This window comes from Alexandromys fortis, unplaced genomic scaffold (genome assembly GCF_014885135.2).
Source record: "Alexandromys fortis isolate MF-2015 unplaced genomic scaffold, M_Fortis_MF-2015_v1.1 scaffold_300, whole genome shotgun sequence".
Classification (NCBI taxonomy): domain Eukaryota; kingdom Metazoa; phylum Chordata; class Mammalia; order Rodentia; family Cricetidae; genus Alexandromys; species Alexandromys fortis.
Window position 1 is genome coordinate 512,634 of NW_026068183.1, and position 20,480 is coordinate 533,113.

Genomic DNA, 20,480 nt, shown 5'->3' on the forward strand with positions numbered 1-20,480 from the left:
TTTTGTTGTAGGCTGATTGAGTCATATAAAGGAAGAAAACCCTAACACTAAAGAATGTGTCCTCTGCTCTTCTGGACCGTGTATTGCTCATATTTCTTTAATCTGCTCTTTGGTGGTCTTTATTCCTTTTTTGGTTGTTTTTAGAAACGTGTTGACATTTTATCATTATCATCATTATTCTTACTGCTTTGGTGGTCATACCTTTTCAATACATGTAGCTAATGCTCAGACGATGAGATGTGGCTAGATGAATTTTTGACACAGTGAGCACTATAGGATGACCTCTCAGAAGAAAAATGTTCCAACACTCCAGAGGTCTGTCTTACAGCTTCTAATCACGGCAATCCTGTCTCCGTCTCCCCCTCCCCTAAAAGTAGCCATTGTCTGCGCCCCTTTATTTGCTCTTGTTCCAGCTGTAGAAACAGAGTCCTACAAAATGCATGTTCTGACTTCTTCCGTGTAACATAGATGTGTGTTTCGCAGAGCAGTACTTCAGTTATTTTTATCATTTCCATTTACCTGTCCCACTTCAATTTTCCCTCTCAGTTGGAAGTATTATGATGTTAAGATGAAACAGTCATCTAAGTGTGGTTTACTGACCCCGCTGATGAAAGCCAGTGCGTCCTCCCAGCTACTCAGGATGCTGAGGCAGGAGGATCGCAGAGCCAGCCTAGACAACTTAGTGAAGTCAAATAAAAACTGAAAAAGGGGTTGGAGAAGTTTGAGAGTTCGAACATTTACCTAGCATACATGAGGTCCTGGGTTCAGTCCTTAGTACTACATAAAATAAAACATTTCACTCCCCGGTACTTCATAAATAATTAATTATGTAAGTTAATAACAACTTTGGGGCATAGGTAGTAGACGCGCTGAAGAGTATGTACAGTCCACTGAAAGAGATGGTGGCCGCAGGCTTCCATTTGTGAGTTTGTAGTTCCACCAGCAGTGTGAGAGTTGTGGTTGCTGCTTGTTCTTGTCCACGCTGTGCCTGGTCAGTCTCTAGTAAGCCAGTCCTTAGATAGTGGAGATGGTGGCGATGGTGGAGATGATGGTGGTGATGGTGGCGATGGTGGAGATGATGGTGGAGATGATGGTGGAGATGATGGTGGAGATGGTGGTGGCGATGATGGTGGAGATGATGGTGGAGATGATGGTGGAGATGGTGGTGGCGATGATGGTGGAGATGATGGTGGAGATGATGGTGGCGATGGTGGTGGAGATGATGGTGGAGATGATGGTGGCGATGGTGGTGGAGATGATGGTGGAGATGATGGTGGAGATGATGGTTTTTAAACTTGTTTTAAGCTTTCATCCTATTGCTGGTTTATATAGCTATTCTATAGCCTTAAGATTCAACACAAGCTGTTGATACTTTGATCATTTTCAAGAAGATGCCCTTTCAATTAAACTTAGTACTTGAAGTTCAGTCTTCTCTCTTCCTGTCTTCAGTGATATTTTTGCCATATTTTCACTTTTTGATGCGTGGGGGTTTTAAAGCAGCGTTCTTTATTTAGATTTACCCACATTTACCCACGGTTTTCTATTTCTAGTGCCTAGCCTTTTCCACCTGATGTTTTTTTCTTCTTAAAGAACTAAATTGATATTTTTCAATAATGAGAATCTAGTATTACAAAGTCTAATTATCATTATTTCTAGTTTTTTAAATGTGAACTTTTAAAAAATATTTTTTAGATATGTTTATTTTATTTTATGTGTATCAGTATTTTGCTTTCATATATGTCTGTACCACATGTGTGCCTGGTGCCTATGGAGTTCAAAAAAGGGCATCGGATGCCCTGGCGCTGGAGTTGCAGACAGTTGTGGGCTGCCATGTGGGTGCTAGGAATGGAACCAGGATCCTCTGGAAGAACAGTGATCCTCCTCTCTATCCCCATCGTCATTCTTTTTAAACTATTGTTTTTATTGTTTTTAATTACATGTGTGTGTGTTTATGTGGATGTGCACGTCAGTGCAGAGGCCAGAGGAGTGAGATCTGGAGCTTTCATTTCTTTCTCCTCCCCCTCGCTCCCTTCCTTCTCCTATCTGCCTTTCTTTTCTTGATATTTTTTACCATAGGACCCCTGCTTTATCCTTTTTTTTTTTTTTAATATTGTGGTGGTTTTTTTCTTCTTTTTTTGAGACAGGGTTTCTCTTTGTAACTTAGGAGTCTCCTGGAACTCCCTCTATAGACAGGCTGGCCTCGAACACACAGAGATCTGCCTCTGCCTGCCGAATGCTGGGATTAAAGTTGTGTGCCCCAATCCCCAGCTCCTGCTTTATTCTTATGGGGCATGGTCCCTAAAGGTGTTCTTTTGGCTTTGCAGGTATCGTGTAAAAAAATATCTTTGATGATCTGCATAAATTGATGGATGTTTAAATTTCTAGTTTTAAATGAATTGAAAGGGTTCCTTTGCCATCCTTTAATATCAAATCTACTGCTATCTGTACTGCTTCCTGGTCATTTCCTGCCTGTAGCATCTCATACACCTTAGAGTGTGTCCTCTCACGGCCCAGGTTACATTTATCTAGTGTCTACCATTCCCTTACAGGCTCTTCTATCTTTTTTGGTTTTTCGAGACAGGGTTTCTCTGTAGCTTTGGAGCGTATCCTGGAACAAGCTCTTGTAGACCAGGCTGGCCTCGAACTCACAGAGATCCACCGACCGGCTGACTCTTCTCTCTTGATATTCTATTTTAACTTCAGTTCTGTTTAGAAAACCAAACAATGCACACAGCTGCCACTGTTATCCTGTCCGCATATGTTATCCTCCTTATCATCACCTCTTCTCCCAGTCATGAAAGTCAGTGTCATGTTCAATTCATGTGTCTCCATGATACTGTGCTTAAAACTTGTCAGGTCCTTTTCAAGACATCCTTTAGTTCTTCAGATCAGCTCTGTTCTTAACACTTCTTAACTCACAAGCTCATCCTGTCTCTCAAAGATCAGATGTTTTAGAACATATAAAAGTTAAGAACTTAAATATTTTATTATAGTTGGAACAGTTTGTTAGAAATAGAAAGTATTGAGCAAAATATTTCCAGGTAAAACTTTGTTATATAAATGTTCTCAACAGGCGACGAACACCAGGGAAAGCGGCAAAGCATCATCAAGTTTAGGTCTCCAGGATTTCGATTTGCTTCGCGTTATAGGGAGAGGAAGTTATGCCAAAGTACTGTTGGTTCGATTAAAAAAAACAGATCGCATTTATGCAATGAAAGTTGTGAAGAAAGAGCTCGTCAATGATGATGAGGTAAGAATGGTGATGTTTGTGTCTTTTCTACTGCTAGACAAACCCTAGCATGTGCGAAGCCCTGGTGTAATCCAGAGTGCCACACAGACAGACATAACAAAAGCGCACTACTCCAGCATTGTGCGTTTATTGTGGTCTGCTTCTCTAAGAACACGCCTTAGGTAAAAATAACGTCAAGGCATATCATTATCAAGGGAAGTACTTGAGGTTTCTGAGTGTTCAAGACTATTTCATAATACTGGACATTTTGTTACTGTATTTTCTCTTTGTATAACTTTTGTTTCATGACAGTGAGTAATTTTGATATTTAGTCGAATTAGTTAACATTTGTGATGATTGGCCTGCTAAGAACAAATTTATCATAGTTTTGGTCATTTCATTTGACATAGATTTCTTTGGTGTTTTAAACAGGACATTGACTGGGTGCAGACGGAGAAGCATGTTTTTGAGCAGGCGTCCAATCACCCTTTTCTTGTTGGACTGCATTCTTGCTTCCAGACAGAAAGCAGGTGAGGTTAAAGTGGACAGAATGTTCCTGGGCTTCATCTGTTTCCTGTAATTCCTGTAGGAGCACTAAGAACTTCCTGCTACAATCAGCAATACCAGTCTAACACCAGTTACTAATAGTGTAGATAGCCAGCCCTTTAGTGCCCTGCACATTCACAGCTTAGGATGTGATATCTCCTTTACCTGACGTGACATGCAGGCATGACTCACCTAGTTAGTAGCTCCTTACCCCAAGCAGACACTCTAGAGTGGAGTCCGTGTAGTTGTGCCATGCTGGGTTCCTTTCTTGTTTCTTGTCCGTGCCTCTTGTTCTCACTAAGTTCTTGGCGAGGACTCAATCAGCCCTTTATGCTGTGTGATTGCTGTTCTACTGGAAATGCTAAAACTGTGCGACTCGTTTTGACTGTGGTTCTGCCTCTGTTTTAGGTTGTTTTTTGTTATAGAGTATGTAAATGGAGGGGATCTAATGTTTCATATGCAGCGACAAAGAAAGCTTCCTGAAGAACATGCCAGGTAAGGTTTTTGTTTGAGTTGGATTTGTGCCTCAGGACTGCCTGACCTTGTGTCTGCTAGTTGAATACAGTACATAAACAAGTTATCTTGTTGCTGGTTTATTCTTTGTAAGTCATGAGGAGCTTGACTAGTTCAGCTTAGTTTACATAACAAATTATAGTATACCTATCACATATTAAAATCTGTTTGTGTTCAGTGTATGTTTAGGGTTTTTCAAGCAGTGACCTGTTGTAGGAAAATCACATGTGTATGTTTTCTTCAATTTAAGGTTTTACTCTGCAGAAATCAGTCTAGCACTGAATTACCTGCATGAGCGAGGAATAATCTATAGAGATTTGAAGCTGGATAATGTGCTGCTGGACTCGGAAGGACACATTAAACTGACTGACTATGGCATGTGTAAGGTGAGAGAGCCCTCAGGCAGCTCGCGACTGTCAACTGAGTAACTTCGTGTTCAGATGGGAAATGATCACTGCCTTGTTTAGGATGTTTTGGAATTCTAGCTGAAGATGAGTGTACTCCCTGACCATTTAGATTCTCAGAATTCCATGTCTTTTGTGATATGTGTGTTTATATAGGGTTAAATATTTTTAATTGATTATAGCTTTTTTGTCTTGAAAGCTGATACACTTTTGAAGAAAATTTGGAAATAAAAATTACCTGCAATCCTCATGTTAATCCAGTATTTGCATATCATCTTCCAATCTTTTACTATTTAGGAGACCCTGAACCTACTTGCAAATTTTCCTTAGGAGTCTGTTTTTATATTTAAATTTCAAATCTCTGATATAAAGTAAGAACAAAATCAAATAAGCATTTTGCCTCATCTCAGATTATGTCTATTTATTGGTGGTTTATTCTTTTGGCAACAGTGTTTCATTTAGAGATCTGGTCTTTTGCCACAGAATGTCTAGAAAACTGTTCTACTTATTAATGCTTCTCCAGCAAAGCATCTCCAGGTGTGTGAGTGTATGCACTGTGTTTTTCCACCTGGAGGAGGTGCCACCAGAGCGGAATTCCATGTTCTTACATATGTAAAACACTTGAGTGATATTGAGGATTTAATGTTACATCTGTACATCTTATATTAGAAAATAAAGCCTTCACACAATGTGTACAACTCAAGACCCATTTCCTATGATATACCTTCATTTATTCTGTCATGTAAATGTTCATTTGTAGACAGTGAGAAGATAGTCAGTGCCCTACTGTGCATCCTTCACCTCTGTGTAGGAGACCCTTTGCTTGGCCATTTTTCTCCTAGAGTGCTTTCTCTCTAGGTGTGACCAGGTGATGGTGTCACACCTTTAATCCCAGGAGACAGAGGCAGACAGATCTCTGAGGTCAAGGCCAGTCTGGTCTATAGAGTAAGTTCTAGGACATCAGGGCTACACAGAGAAACCCTGTCTCCAAAAAAAAAAAAAAAAAAAAAAAAAAAAANCAATAATAGTGGATTCTTGTGAGTTTCAAGAGCAGATGAAAACACGAGCAAATTAGAACAGTGGTTTCTTCTTCTTCTTCTTCTTCTTCTTCTTCTTCTTCTTCCTCTTCCTCTTCCTCTTCTTCCTTCTCCTCCTCCTCCTTCTTCTTTTCTTCTTCTTTCTTCTTCTTCATCACTGTTTGAACATGAGTAAAGATTACCAATAGCACACAGAGGCCGAGGCATGACTCACCTCTGCAGGACTGAAGCAGGATGGTCATGAGCTCAAGGCAGACCTAGACTGTCTTGCAAGATTTTACCCCCCTCTCCCCAGCCCTGCAAGGACTGTCCTTCCCTCAAACATATTTGACTGACCATATTTATACTGCGTATATGGGTATATGTAACATATTTGGTTGTTTTTATTTTCTGTTTATTTGTTTGGGTGGGTTTTGTTTTGTGGCTTTGCTTCTGCTTTATTCTTTTGAGACAAGGTCTCAAACCCATGTAGCTGAGGTTGTCCCTGAATCAATAGTTCTCCTGCTTCAGTCTTCAAGTGCGGGGTGATGCCTGCACCGCCATGCTTGTTTTTTCTTTTTAGTTTTAGTTTTTAATCTAAATTTTTTTCTGTTTATTGGTTATTGGTATGTAGCCTGTATTTTCTGATAGAAGAATGTTAGAATCTTATGATTGAATACAATGAAATTTTCCTAACTTGTTCATTTTTATTCTTTTTTTTTTAAAAATATGTTAGTAGGTATACAGAAATTTATATTTGTTATAGTTCTTCATGGTTGTTCTATTTAGCTAAGAGTGTTTTCTCTACTTAGCCTGTTTATGCATTGTGCCTTACTGTTCACCAAGGTAGAAGACAAGCTCCACAGGAAAAGTGACCAGAAGCAAGTGCTGTAATGTCAGCAGTCATGTTGGGTGATTCGTTTACACCAGAAGGCAGCACCAGATCTCATTATAGATTGTTGGTTGTGAGCCATCTGTGGTTGCTAGGAATTGAACTCAGGACCTCTAGAAGGGCAACCAGTGCTCTTAACCTCTGAGCCATCTCTCTAGCCCAGCAAATATTATTTTTAAAGTGGTTTTTATTTTGTTTTATTTGAAACAGGGTTTCTCTGTGTAACCCTGGCTGTCCTGGAACTCACTCTGTTGACCATGCTGGCCTCAAAGTCACAAAGACCCACCTGCCTCTTGGCTAAATTGAGTTTAGCAACATCTAGTGTTGTTTTCACTATTTAGTAGCAATCTCAATTTTCATGATAAGATAACTGTTCATAATGCTATTTTTTAGGTTTAATATATTGCATATACATGGTAAGTTTAGACAGTAGATGAAGTACAAGAGAGGTAAATTTAAAATAGTATCTTATCTTTCTTTTTTTTTCCTCCTTTTTACCCTATGAAAGGAAGGATTACGGCCTGGAGATACAACCAGCACTTTCTGTGGAACTCCCAATTACATTGCTCCTGAAATTTTAAGAGGAGAAGACTATGGTAATAAATAAATAGGTGGTATTTTAGCTATTGCTATATTGGTAGTTTAATGTGGTACCAACTACAATATAATATACTATAGCATTTTAGTATTCATCCTATTAATATGAATGTTTCTTGGTTCTGTTAACCTACATGAAGACTCTCAGATTCTGAAACCAGAGCCAAAAAGAGTTTGGTATTTGGCGGAGTATACATTTAAATAACATTTTACTAATGACAAACACTGAGTAGTGGCAAGAACTATTATAAATAATTAACTCTAAGCTCCCTTGAAATCTGAGGTTAGCATAATTGATTTTATGAATGAGGGAACTGGTGCACACAACAGTTTAAATAATATACCTAGATCACGGTAGCCAGGAATGGCCATCAGCTGTGTGAAATCAGTGTTGTGAACTCCTAGATTGTTCAGAGCCCTTGGGATATTTCCTCTAGGAGTCTAAAAGATGCTAAAGGCTAGGTCAGGCAGTCAAGCATCAGACAGTATATCGCATCTGCCTCTCCCTGCCCCTTTTCTGAGTCAGGGTCTGGCTCTATAACCCTGGCTGTCCTGGAACTTGCTATGTAGACCAGGCTAGCCTTGAACTCAAAGAAATCTGACTTCCTCTGCCAAGTGCTGGGATTAAAATGTGCACCACCACGTCCGACTTCCATTAAGTTTTTTTACATTTGTATTTATCATTTTATTAGTTCTTTGAGAATTTCATACAATATGTTTTGATCGTATCTACCCTGTCCCATTCCTCCCAAATCCACCCCCCCCCACCTCACCCACCTTTGTGTCCTTTTCTTTTTCACTCATGTCCAGTGTGTGCTGCCCACAGGAGCACGGTCAACTTACAAGGAGCAACTCTCTTGGAGGAACTCCCTCCCCCAGCAGCTATCGCTTACAGCTCCTCATGTCTGCCCACCCTTCCCACGCTGGCCTTTGGTCTGACTAGAGTTTGCACAGGGCTTGTGCATGCTATCCCAGTTGCTGTGAGTTCCTGTGTGCAACTGCCCTGATGTGTCTGGAAGCTGTTCTTTCCTTGTATTGGTCCAGCACCTCCTGCATTTATAGTCTTTCCCATCTTCCATAACCATCCCTCTGCTTGGGAAGAGGGATTCGTATATAGATGTTCCTTTTAAGGTTGGACCAGTTTTTCTGTAGTTCTTAGTGCCTACCAGACTATTTATAATCTAATTAGAATTTACATTTCTTTTCATGATAAAGTAGATTTCTAATTGCTGGCTTTTCATGAATACGGAGAAGATTTGTTATTTGAATTTTCTTTCCAAAGGCTTCAGTGTTGACTGGTGGGCTCTTGGAGTGCTCATGTTTGAGATGATGGCCGGAAGGTCTCCATTTGATATTGTTGGGAGCTCCGATAATCCTGACCAAAATACAGAGGACTATCTATTCCAAGGTAATTTGCAGGATTTTGTTAAGATTCTCAATAATGTAGAGCAAAATTAAGGCTTTCAGATTACTCTTCTGAGTAAGAAAGGGAATAATTTGGACATACACTTGTGACTTCCCATTCCCACTCTAGTCTGTAGTCCATGTGCAGTGCTCCTCCCACACTCCTAACACAGCCGCTTGGCTTATCCGCCTCAGAGACTGAAGCAGGGTCTGTGCCTGGGGAGTCTAATCTCTGCACGGGAGCTGCGGCTTAGTGCCCAAGCTCAGGAGAGGCAGAGTGTGAGGATATCAGAGAGCCCAGAGGTGTTGAGGCAGCAGTGCCCACAGCGAGGAGTGCTGAAAGCTGAACAGAAGCAGGGGCCACGCACAGGCTTCTCTACCACAAAGCGGTTAATATGAAAAGCCCCCGGCCTCACTGGTGGTTAGAATACACACTGAGTGTTAGTGAGCTGCAGTTTCATCCTGTGCATTTGACAGACTTCGGTCTGATGAGAAGTGCTTAGTGCCCAGAAGTATAGAGCAGCGGGAACTCGTCAGGACCGCTGGTGGGGGGAGCATAATTTTACATTTCCTGGAATAATCCTGTGCTACACATGCAAGCACTTTCCCTTATTAACTTGATACCTTGTGAGAACCCTGTGAAGCAGGTGTTGCTTCTATTCCTGTTTACAGAGGAAGAAACTGAGGCACAGCAAGGATATAAGAAATAAAACATGCTTGTAAATAGTAAATGCAGTGTTCAGGTGAGGGCCAGCTCTGAGAAGGAGGGCCAAGGGATTAGGAAACTATATGAAGAATTTCAGTTATGTAGATAATGTGTTTTCTGCTGAAATACCTTAAATATCTTGGCATCTAAAGAAAAAACTTAAATATTCCAGTCACATAAAAAGCTGAAAATTACTGTCATTCTTACCTTCCTAGTTATTTTGGAAAAGCAAATTCGCATACCACGTTCTCTGTCTGTAAAAGCAGCAAGTGTGCTGAAGAGTTTTCTCAACAAGGTAAGAACCGTGTGTGAGATCTGATGTGACCTCCATTCCCTACTGTGAGCCAGCCTGGTGAGTGGAGACGCAGGCAGTGCAGTTAGGGTGGAGTTTACTCCGTGGTCAGCAAGACACGATCAAATCCTGACCTGATTATCCTTGCCACATGGCCAATATAATTTACCCCTAGCCAGATTCTAGATTGATGCTTTTAGTGTGAGTGATACATAAATATCATATCAGTGGGGGAAAAATGGGGCCTTAGGAATCGCTATAGCTGCATTTTCAGTTCTGGTTTTATGTGTTTTATCCATAACACCCATTGATCACTGTGTATTTTTTGAGCATGTGGTCAGTAGTATTTTCTACCCATTTCATATTAAGAACCCAATATCTAGATAAAATTCAGAGGAAACGAAATGGCATCTTAAAAATGTAAGCATCAATCACTTGTGGTAGTTGGTACACTAGAAGAGTTTAGGGTCTAAGATTATGAATTTGGGATTCATAAATTTTATTTTACATAAATAGGGTAGAAAATGGGTTATATTTGCCACCTTGAGCAGATAATGACAAAGTTTAATAAAATTGGAAATTGGCACTTAGTTTAGAGGGCTGTGTGTGTGTGTGTCTGTATTTGTATATCACGTGCATTACTGCATTACAGGGAGGCCAGAGAAGGGCATTACATCTCCTGGAACTGAAGTTAGAGTTGATTGTGAGCTGCTGTGTGGGTGCTGGGAGTCCAACCCAAATCCTCTGGAAGAGCAGCTAGTCTGCTCTTAACCACTGAACTCCTGACTGACTGTTTTTTTTTTTTTTTTTTTGAGGGAAGATTTAAACTGGAAAGCTTATGTTTCACACAATGAGAAATAAAGTTGAGAGATGCTAATCTATAAAATAAAATGCCTTTTATGAAAAAGAAAACATTCCAATTCACAGTAAGAGTAAAAGCCAAGGCTTTATGAGCTCCATCTCAGTCCTGTGGTCAGGTAATTGCTGTCATTGTCTTAGACATTAGGGTTTGTTGCTGTAGTTGAGCATAGGGTGTAACGCTGATCTAAATGTAAGTGTGATATCGTTCAGAGGGTTCTCAGTGATGACTGAACTCTGGCCCTTGAGAACGATAGCAATGCTGCCCTTACTTTCCTCACATTCCTTCCTTAGCAGGGTGGTGGTCGGCGCTCACTCGCCCAGGCTGACCATTCTGTATAACAGGATGACCTTGGACTTCTGACATTCTTGCCTCCACCTCTCTCTTTAGGCTTTTGGGGGGTGGGGAGGCCGGCACCTAACTCCCAAATAAATCACACATGGAGGCTTATTCTCAGTTATGAATACCCAGCCTTAGCTTGGTTTGTTTCTTACCAGATTTTCTTAAATTATCCCGGCTACTTTTTGCCCCTGGGCTTTTCCTTTTTCCTACTTGTGAATATCTTACTTTTTTACTCTGAGGCTGGCTGAGTGGCTGACCCCTGATGTCCTTCTTTTGTTTTCTCCTTGTTGCTCTTCCTCTTCCTGTTTCTCCTCCTATTTATTCTCTCTGCCTGCCAGTCCCGCCTAGCCTTTCTCCTGCCTCGCCATTGGCCGTTCAGCTCTTTATTAGACCATCAGGTGTTTTAGATGGGCAAAGAATCTCAGCTTCACAGAGTTAAACAAATGTAGCATAAGCATAAACAAAAGCAACACACCTTAAAATAATATTCCCCAACACCCGCTTTTTTTCATAAACAAAAATGAAAAGCTTTAACTTTAACATAGTAAGACCGTATACAAGAACAATTATCAAGTGAAGATTACATTCACAATGTACTGAATTCCAATTCTTTTGTGTGTGGTCGATTTAAAGAAAATACTTCAGTGGGGTTATAGGTGTTCACCGCCATGTCTGCTGTCGAGTTCCCCGTTTACTGCCATGATAAGTTGATGAAGAGCCAGGAGGAACCCTTACCTGTTGCGCTCTAGATGACTCGCCTGGTGGTGGGCTTTCTAGAACTAGCTAGACATTTCCAAACAAAGGTGCCATAAAACAGGAATCTTACTCATCTAGCCCTCGAAACACTGCTTCTGCCATAGGACCCAAAGGAACGGCTGGGCTGCCACCCTCAAACTGGATTTGCTGACATCCAAGGACACCCGTTCTTCCGAAATGTGGACTGGGACATGGTATGTACCTTTACCGTTTTTGTTGTTGTTGTTGCTTGGGTTTTACTATAACCAAGGGCCAACTTTTATTGTGCTAATGAGTTATTGAAAAGCTAAGATATTGTAGCTTAAATAACTTAAAACTACTCTATAATACTTATAAAAAGCTTTAGAGAGCTGGGCTTGGTGGCGCACGCCTTTCATCTCAGCACTCGCGAGGCAAAAGTCAGCCTGACCTACAGAGTGAGTTCTAGGACAGGCTCCAGAGCTGCACAGAGAAGCCCTGTCTTGAAAAAAGAAGATAAAGAAGAAGCTTTAGAAACAGAAGAGAACATTAATGTACAGGGGCAGATTGTAATATTATTAAGGCCCATACCGACGTTCAGATTAATAAGATGTGGCCATGTTGCTGAAATGGTGTCGCAGCATGCCGGGTGAGCCGTGGGAGAGCAAGGGAGAGTGCAGAGACACGGTGTTTCTGGGGCTGTCTTTCAGATGGAGCAGAAGCAGGTGGTGCCACCCTTTAAACCAAACATTTCTGGAGAATTTGGCTTGGATAACTTTGATTCCCAGTTTACGAATGAACCAGTCCAGCTCACTCCAGATGATGAGTAAGTAATTCCACACACTCAGATGTTTTCAACTTCTTTTGAAATCTATATCGTAAGGCTGTTTATTGTTGAAAATACTCTCTACTTTATATGTAACCATCCATTGCTGGGCTGTTTAAAACTCTAGCCATGGTTATATCCACTTACTTTGTGTGCATTATCCCAGTTCTCACAACAATCTTGTAAAGTGGGCATTTTCATCTTTACAGATGAGAAACCAAGGCTCAGAGAGGTTAAGGAGAGGTGCGCAGGTGTCGGGATTCCCACCTGGGGCTGACTGGCCAAGGCCTGTACTTACCATTGGGCTGCACTGCCCCATTCTGATTTGAGCATTTCTCTGAGTTTCTGGGTATTCCTTTTAAAAATGATGCAGGTCTCTCGTGTGGCCAGCAGGGGTCAGAGTACTTGTTTATATCACTTCCTTTCAAAACACGACTCCAAGTGATTAGAGATTGTTTTGATTCATTCTCTCTCTCTCTTTCTCTCCCTCCCTCCCTCCCTCCCTCCCTAAGATTTTCTAATCTAAGGGACCTTTGCTCTTGGTGTTCACTTCTCTTATATCTTGGTCCGCACACTCTTGGCAGCTCTTCGTTAGAGCCTTCTCTCAGGGACTACTTTTCCTGACTCTGTCTGTGAGAATTTATCTGTCTCCACCACTGACTGGTGGAGGTGACTTGGGCAACTGTATCTCAGGACTGTGACCTCTTTGGGCGACTATGGTGCCTTGAGCGACTGTATCTCAGGACTGTAACCTCAGGCAACTGTGTCTCAGGACTGTGACCTCAGATAACTATGTCTCAGGACTGTGACCTCAGATGACTGTGACCTCTCTGGGTGACTGTGTCTCTCAGGACTGTGACCTCAGATGGCTGTGTCTCAGGACTGTGACCTCAGATGACTGTGTCTCAGGTCTGGGCCTCACTCCTCTGGGTCCTTATTCTGCCTCCTGCTGGGAAAGACCTCACTACTGGAAGGCCGCCCCTCCGTCTGGTCTGCCCTCTCCACTCCCAGCTCTTACTACTTCAGCACCTTAGTTTTCCTCCTACCTAAAGACACCAGTTTTGCTTTTTACACAACCTGAGCCCTTCTGTGACACAGCATGGTTGTGTCACTTCGTTCTTTCCTCTTCAGACACTTAAAGAGACGCGTGTTGCTGTTCTTAGTAAGGAATGAGCGGTAGCTTCCAGACTCTGTCAGGGTGGTCGGCCCTGGTACACGTTTGTAGATGAGCTTGCTGCCTAACCTTTGGCAGGTCAGGGTGACGTCTCAGTTTCTAGGTTTCAGAGCACTGTTTGGTTAGTCCTCCTCTCCCCCGTGTCTGGTGTCTGGGAAGGTATGCGCTCAGAGCAGTGCCGTCCTAGTTCAGCTTGTCTCTGTGAGCAATTGTCTGTCATCCGGAGGAGGGGGTGCTCAAGTCCCTGTTACTCTCTTCTGCCGTGCAGCCTTCTGTAGGACTGCATGACTTTTCGGATCCTGTTCCTTCTCATGGCATCCGCCTCACAAGGATCCTGTGAAGAATAAGCCAGGGTGATTTCTGAGCTTCTCGCTGCCGTCCTCGGTCATGTCCACTTGATAAGGTTCCTATGAAGAAGCAAGGGTGGTTGCAGAGTGTCTCGCTGCCACACTGTGGTGCTCCTGAGCATGTCTGTCTGACATCTCACTGATTGACCGATAAACAGCTCAGATGACTCCCTTTCTGTGCTGTCCCTCGGTTTAGGTCATGCCTTACGGCTGCCTCTTGCACCACCACCTATTCCTGTCGACCAGATTCGGCTGTGCTTGTTGATGTCTTTCAGCCGGCAGATTCTATACTACCCACTGCTGAGGCAGCTTTGTGTGTTTTCCTGTAGCACTTGGATCTGAGCTTTCTTTTCTTACCCTGTTGCCGTAACCTGAGATCCAGTCTCACACATTATACCAAGAGTGTAGTCCCCAGCTCGTTGATTCCTCCTCCTTTACTGTGTATCCTATCCAGTGTGCTTCATGGACCGTTCAGTTCCTCAGCCCTAGTCAGAAACCTCCCAGGTGACAACTGTCCACACCCCCACCCCACCTCTGTCCCTGCCTTGCTTTTTAGCCCTACCACTAAAACACAAAAGGTGTTTGGGGCAGTCTGTCATTCACCACTGCCCGCTAGCGGGTGTCATGCTCTCTCTCTCCTGACTCAGGTCTCTCTTTTCCTCTGTCATTTTCACCAGTTGAAATCTTCCTCTTTTTCAAAGACCTGAAATTGTGACTAGATCTGACTAGTGGAGATGAAATCCCTTCATGGAACCTCGTTAGTCATAAATGCAGCGCCACTGTCCTTCCAGTGGCCCCTCCCCCTCAGTGCCCTTCTAGTCCCCAGCTCCAGCTCTGGTGCGTTCTTCGTTTCTGCACACTTGCCCGCCTTTCCAGTTCCGCGTGCAGTGTAGTGAACGCCGACTGCCTTGATTTCTCCAGCTCGGTGTTGCCCTCCCTTTCCACGTGTGGTTAGAGAGGACTCGGCTTACACTGTGGGAAATATTGCAGACAGTGGATTGGGCGATGGCTCAGTGGGAGAGTGCTTGCCATGCAAGCATGGGAACCTGAGTTCACATCTCTAGCAAGTGTGACGACACATGTCTGTAATACTAGTACTCGGGATACAGAGATGCTGGGGACCTGGAGCTGTTTAACCATCCTTCCAGCTCAGTGAGCTCCAAGTCCAGTGAGAGAGCCTGCTCAGAAAGTAAGGTGGTGACTGAGGAAGCCACCTGCTGTCGACCACAAGTACTGCTTTCTCTTAGAGCTCTGCAGTGTTGTGCGTGGCAGTGTGGCACGTCCCTTCAGGTCCTGGAATGTTGATGGTTTTGCTCTCGCTGTGCACCAAGCTAGGTGTCCAGGGTGACGCAGCCCCAGCCTCTCCCTCTGCTCCAGGTCTTTGTTTCTGTTGCCGATTCCTTTGGCTAACTTCTTCCTTCTCGTCACCATCTGCCTGGCTAAGTGATTGCTGAACTGGATGTTAAATTAGACCTGCCTATTTACCGTAATCAAGAGTTCTGTTCAGAGTAAAAGTTAAAATACCTGGGATTGTGATAATTTCTGTGTTTTTAAAAATCCTCAGCCTGATTCTGAGCCCTCTTGGCTCTCAGGCCGCTGCTTGTGGGGCTATTAGTTTTCCTTGTGGGCTTTTTCCTTCCTAATTGTTCTAGAACTCACTTTGTGATTAATCTAAGAACTTGTTTTCTTTCCACAATTAAAATTATTTAGCTCTGTTTTTTTTCTTTTTAGTTGTATTTCACTGTTTAAAGGCTAAAAAATCTTAATTATGATGAAAATAAATTCACTTTTCTTTCAACAGTGACATCGTGAGGAAGATTGATCAGTCTGAATTTGAAGGTTTTGAGTATATCAACCCTCTTCTGATGTCTGCAGAAGAATGTGTCTGACCCTCGCTTTTCAGCTGTTCATTTGCTTACTGCCATCACTGCATGGATCAGCCTGTTAGCCTGGCCATCGTTAGCGTTTTGTGTTGTCACCTGCAGAATCTCACAGCATCCTCTTATAGATGATAGGACTCTTAGAGCTCGCTTCCCAACAGTCGTGTCAGACTTTAGTTTCGCTTGTTCTCCGGAGTACTCAGCAAGGAAGTACCACAGCTTCTCAAGCAGAGCCTCTGTTCTGTTGGGATGCCGGGTGGGATTACATCATCAGTCTCCACAGTTGTTGTCATCGTGGGAAGTCACTGGAAGGCCTAATTGTGTAGTGGAGGGTAGCTCACAGTACATCTCATAAACTAGTTTCAGAGTTCCTTGAAGACTCCTCCTCCTATAAATTTTCTCATTAGTCCGGATAATTATTGATATTTAAAAGAACGGTTATCGAATTGATACACAATTGACTTGTTTTAGTAAGAATTGGATTATAAATTAGCTATGTTTGAAAAATTGGCTCAATGATTTATTTTGTGGGTTGTTTTTCATTTTTGTTTTTTTGAGACAGGGTTTCTCTGTAGCTTTGGAGCATGTCCTGGAACTAGCTCTGTAGACCAGGCTGGCCTCGAACTCACAGAGATCCACCTGCCTCTGCCTCCCGAGTGCTGGGATTAAAGGTGTGCGCCACCACCGCCGCTTATTTTGTGTTTAATTTTTTTTTTCTTTTTAGAATAAGGGGTTAGCGTCTGAGCCTGCCTTCTCAGAGAGAAGTAGCATATGCAGTTCAAGGACCCAGAGAGCATATGGACAGTTGCTCAGTACATACAAAGGAAAAAGAAGGATAATAGTAATGTTTTATTTTCTAGTGGGAATGAATCCTACACTTGCTTTTGAGATTTGTTTTAAATAATGAGGAAGTACTTACTTCTTCCGATACTTAGAAAAGCATTTCATTCATTCAGGGGAGGCAGAGTGTATATATACATATATTTTATTACTTAGTATGCAGGAAAATAATTTATCTTCTAAGTAGAATGTCTTTACTTTTGATTCCTTCCCCAAAGTACATTGTTTGTACTTTTAGGACCAGTTAATGGCGCTTATGTATGACATGAGTAACTGTAACACGCGTGTTTGCAGTTCCTACTGAGCTTTAGGTCTTGGGTAACAAACATAATACATAATAGAATGCATTTCAGAGGCAGAGTTCTTCAGTTCTCCGCAATATTTTTATTAATATTAGTATTTAGCAACATTTTATTTAAAGAAGTACCATTTAACATCATTCTGCTGTTTATTTTAAATATTTTTATATAAAGAACTTTAAAATAATAATCTAGATAAAGTACAATTGTCAAATCAGTAAAATTTTATTTTAGGGATGCTATCTAGTGTTGAGCTTATAATGATTTAAAACATGTAGGTATTTAAAAATTATCCTTTGGGGGATGCTATGTTTCATGAGAAGTGTAAGTTTTCCCAAGTCTGTGTCATGCATTTTTTCTTCAAATAACGTAAGGCCGAGAGCACTGGAGGCCTCCATTGACTGTAGCTAAATAGGGACAGTGAGGTGGCTCAGCAGGTGCAGGACATGCCGCCCAGCCTGGTGGCCTGGCTCTGATGCCACATGGTGAAAGAAAAGGACACGCTCCTACAAGCTAGTACACCATGACGCACACCCTCCCCTGCAGTAAAGAAATGGGGGGGGAGCCAAATACATGCAGTAGAATGCATATCAGGAAGCAACTGTTTATCTGCATGTCCATGTTTGTCTCATGTTTGAGAAGTGTGCTTCCCCAATACTTAGGTTTATTTTAAGTCGCGAGGCAGCGTCGCGTCATAAACTGGTAGAGAATTCTGGAGTGTCAGCATGCTTATGGCCATTGAAGGGGGCTGTCCCTTGGGCACCTTGGAATATCCAGCAGTCGCTGAGAGTTTGTTTGGAAATGCACATCCTTAGGCTAACTTCGGACTCTTTGGGGACTTCATATTTCATTTTGAAAAACATTTTCTTCAAGGTATTCTTTTTATGTGTGTGACAATATTTCTTATGGGGTGTGAGTCTACTTTCTGTGGTGAAACAGTTCAAGAAAGGTAATCAGTGAATTATCGCCAAATTTGTCTACGCATTAAATGAACTAATCCAAGTTACACACCTTCCCTGCCCTCATCCCCAGTAAAACGCACCCGTTTCCTGCCACTGCTGGGCAAATGAGCAGTTTTCTATCATGAGGTCTCTTATTAATGGTGGTCTTTGTTTTTAAATCTTTTTTTTTAACTAATAAGATTTACTGTGTGTGTTTTATACAGAATTATTGTAAATGTCTTTTAGTCCTAGTTTTCAGTCCTTAAGTGCCATGCCAACTCCTTATACATTATGTAAAAGTTCTCTCAAAATACTCATCAGGGGCCTCTTGGTGTGAATGAGCGGAGTGATTGGCATTTGGTGTCTTAGAAATCATTTAATTTGCATAAACTGTGGTCGGATCGTTTTATCCTATGCAGCTGGATTGGATGTCTAGTTCCATGTGTCCTCAGTGCTGGAACATTTAGTTTAGAAATTTGTTTTTATTTTTGTCATGTAGAATATTGTCTTGTTCATTATTAATGTAATCTGTATTTGTATAATTTTTTTACATTAAAATGTTTAAATAAAATGTTTAATACCTATGAGGAGTGGACCATTTTTAACAAGTGCCACATTGAAAAAAAATGGTGGGGCACCACCTTAAATCCTAGCTCTTGGGAGGCAGAGGCAGGTGGATCTCTGTAAGTTCGAGGTCAGGCTGATCTACAGAGCGAGTTCCAGGACAGTCAGGACTGTTACACAGAGTCTCAAAACCAACCAACAAAACAAAAACAAAAACAGGCCTGGAGAGATGGTTCAGTGCTTAAGAGCACTGGCTGCTCTTCCAGAGGTCCTGAGTTCAATTCCCAGCAAACAAAACCATCTGTAATGAGATCTGGTGCCCTCGTCTTGCCTGCTGGCCTGCAGCATACATGCAGACAGAACATTGTATACATAATTTAAATAAGTAAATCTTTAAAACAAAAAAGTTTTAGAACTAGACTATCAACATTTGTTACAGAACTTCTGTAATTCAGAAAACATTCTAGTAGTTGTGATTAAAGGATTCTAGTACATTTTAAACCTGTTCCTCAGTAGGTCTTCCCATGTGAAAAATAAGAGATCAACTGAACATGGAGTAAAAGTTTATCCAGACATTAGTAGCGGGGTCATCCCTCTGTTAGGCTTCACACTGACCTGTTGTGTTCCCAACGGCTGGAACTTCACTCTCTGGATAATAACTGGTGTCCTATGGACATAGTCTTCACTATATAACACTTCTTGCTCCATGGTAATTGCATCTTCAGAGCCTTCATCGACAGAAAGCAGGGAACTGTATATTGAAACCCTTCCCCTGTGTTCATCCTGATTGCAACCTTTGTTACTAGGGAAGTGCCTGCCATCAGACAGTTCCCTGCGTCACTAACACTCCGTGCCGGCTACATTTCCAGGCAGTACAGCAAGGACCTTGGGGTTTTAGGGGAATTTTGCATGAGACATTGAGCCACTGGGATAGCCAGCTTTCCCCCCAGAAGGCAAAACGGGTCTCCAGCCCTTGACACCTTGACAGCTTGTTTCTGAACAACACCAAGCAGTGTGTGTGTGGTAGAACTGGTCTCTTTCCTAGACTTGCTTCAGGAAGGAATGGAATAAGAGACACAAGACCGTGTAGTCCCAGTAGGCGGAGCCACAGATCTACTGTAACACACTAAGTCATACTAAATACGGCTAATAAGACTGACAGGAAACAGACCTGCAGTGTTCTCTCGCCAGGGAGAACGACCAAGGAGAGGCAGTAAGGACGCGGGGTGTGGCCAGTTTGCAATGAAGCTCACGGGTTTTGACTTTGCCTTGTTGCTCTTGGCAGACACTTACTAGATGTAGAGTAGGCTCCACAGAGCTTTCCTGCGTCTTGGCAATCCACAGGAAGAAGAAACTCAGAACATGGTGTGCTCTCCCCCCAGACTAACGTTGATTTTGCACTTTGTGCTTAGAAATGATAATTGACTTTCCCCAGTGGAATGGGAGAGCAAGCCGCCGGTGCTTCTGATTGGACCGATTGTTCTTAGGGCTCAGAAGGAAAGATTTGGGCAGGTGAAGTGTGACAGAGTGCCATCCTCACTTGGCAGTTCAGGCTCTGCTGATACTAGCACGTATTCGCTCCAGTTGCTATTTTTAGTATTGGAGAAACAGTTGACTATACTTATCTAAGAGAGATTTGGTATGATGTTTTCTAGGGTATAGAAAATTTAAAACTATCAGACGCATCTACTAAGTTAGAGAGTTTGTTAGCTCCTTTACACCACAGTAGATAGGCAGTCCAGACCTGTGTAAGAAGCATCCTGTAGAAGCTGGGTGGGGGTAGCACAGGGCTTTAATCCCAGCATCAATCGAGGCAGAGGTAGGCGATTCTTTGTGAGTTCAAGGCCAGCCTGGTCTACAGAATGAGTTCTAGGGCAACCAGGGCTACATAAAGAAACCCTGTCTCGAAAAAAAAATTTTTTTTTAAGTGTTCAATATCCATGTCAGGGAAATGCAAATTAAAACTACTTTGAGATACCTCCTGACCCAGTCAGAATGGCAGCTGTCGGTAAGTGACAAAGGGTTGGGGCGAAAGTAATACAGCCTTTATGGAAATCAGTTTTGAGATTCCTCGAGTAATTAAAAATAGAATTGC

General features: G+C 42.2%; 1 protein-coding gene across 1 annotated transcript in view; it reads left to right on the plus strand.

Moving 5' to 3' along the window:
- Prkci (protein kinase C iota) overlaps positions 1-18,406 on the plus strand; it is a 55,306-nt gene extending 36,900 nt beyond the window's left edge. Inside the window, exons 9-18 of the mRNA XM_050129256.1 lie at positions 3,074-3,250; positions 3,662-3,759; positions 4,184-4,270; positions 4,539-4,674; positions 7,109-7,196; positions 8,480-8,605; positions 9,523-9,602; positions 11,661-11,750; positions 12,225-12,340; positions 15,663-18,406. Of these exons, the coding sequence (XP_049985213.1) occupies positions 3,074-3,250; positions 3,662-3,759; positions 4,184-4,270; positions 4,539-4,674; positions 7,109-7,196; positions 8,480-8,605; positions 9,523-9,602; positions 11,661-11,750; positions 12,225-12,340; positions 15,663-15,750 (1,086 nt within the window). The 3' untranslated portion in view covers positions 15,751-18,406. The remainder of the gene's footprint in view (positions 1-3,073; positions 3,251-3,661; positions 3,760-4,183; positions 4,271-4,538; positions 4,675-7,108; positions 7,197-8,479; positions 8,606-9,522; positions 9,603-11,660; positions 11,751-12,224; positions 12,341-15,662) is intronic.
- Positions 18,407-20,480: the final 2,074 nt, after the last annotated feature.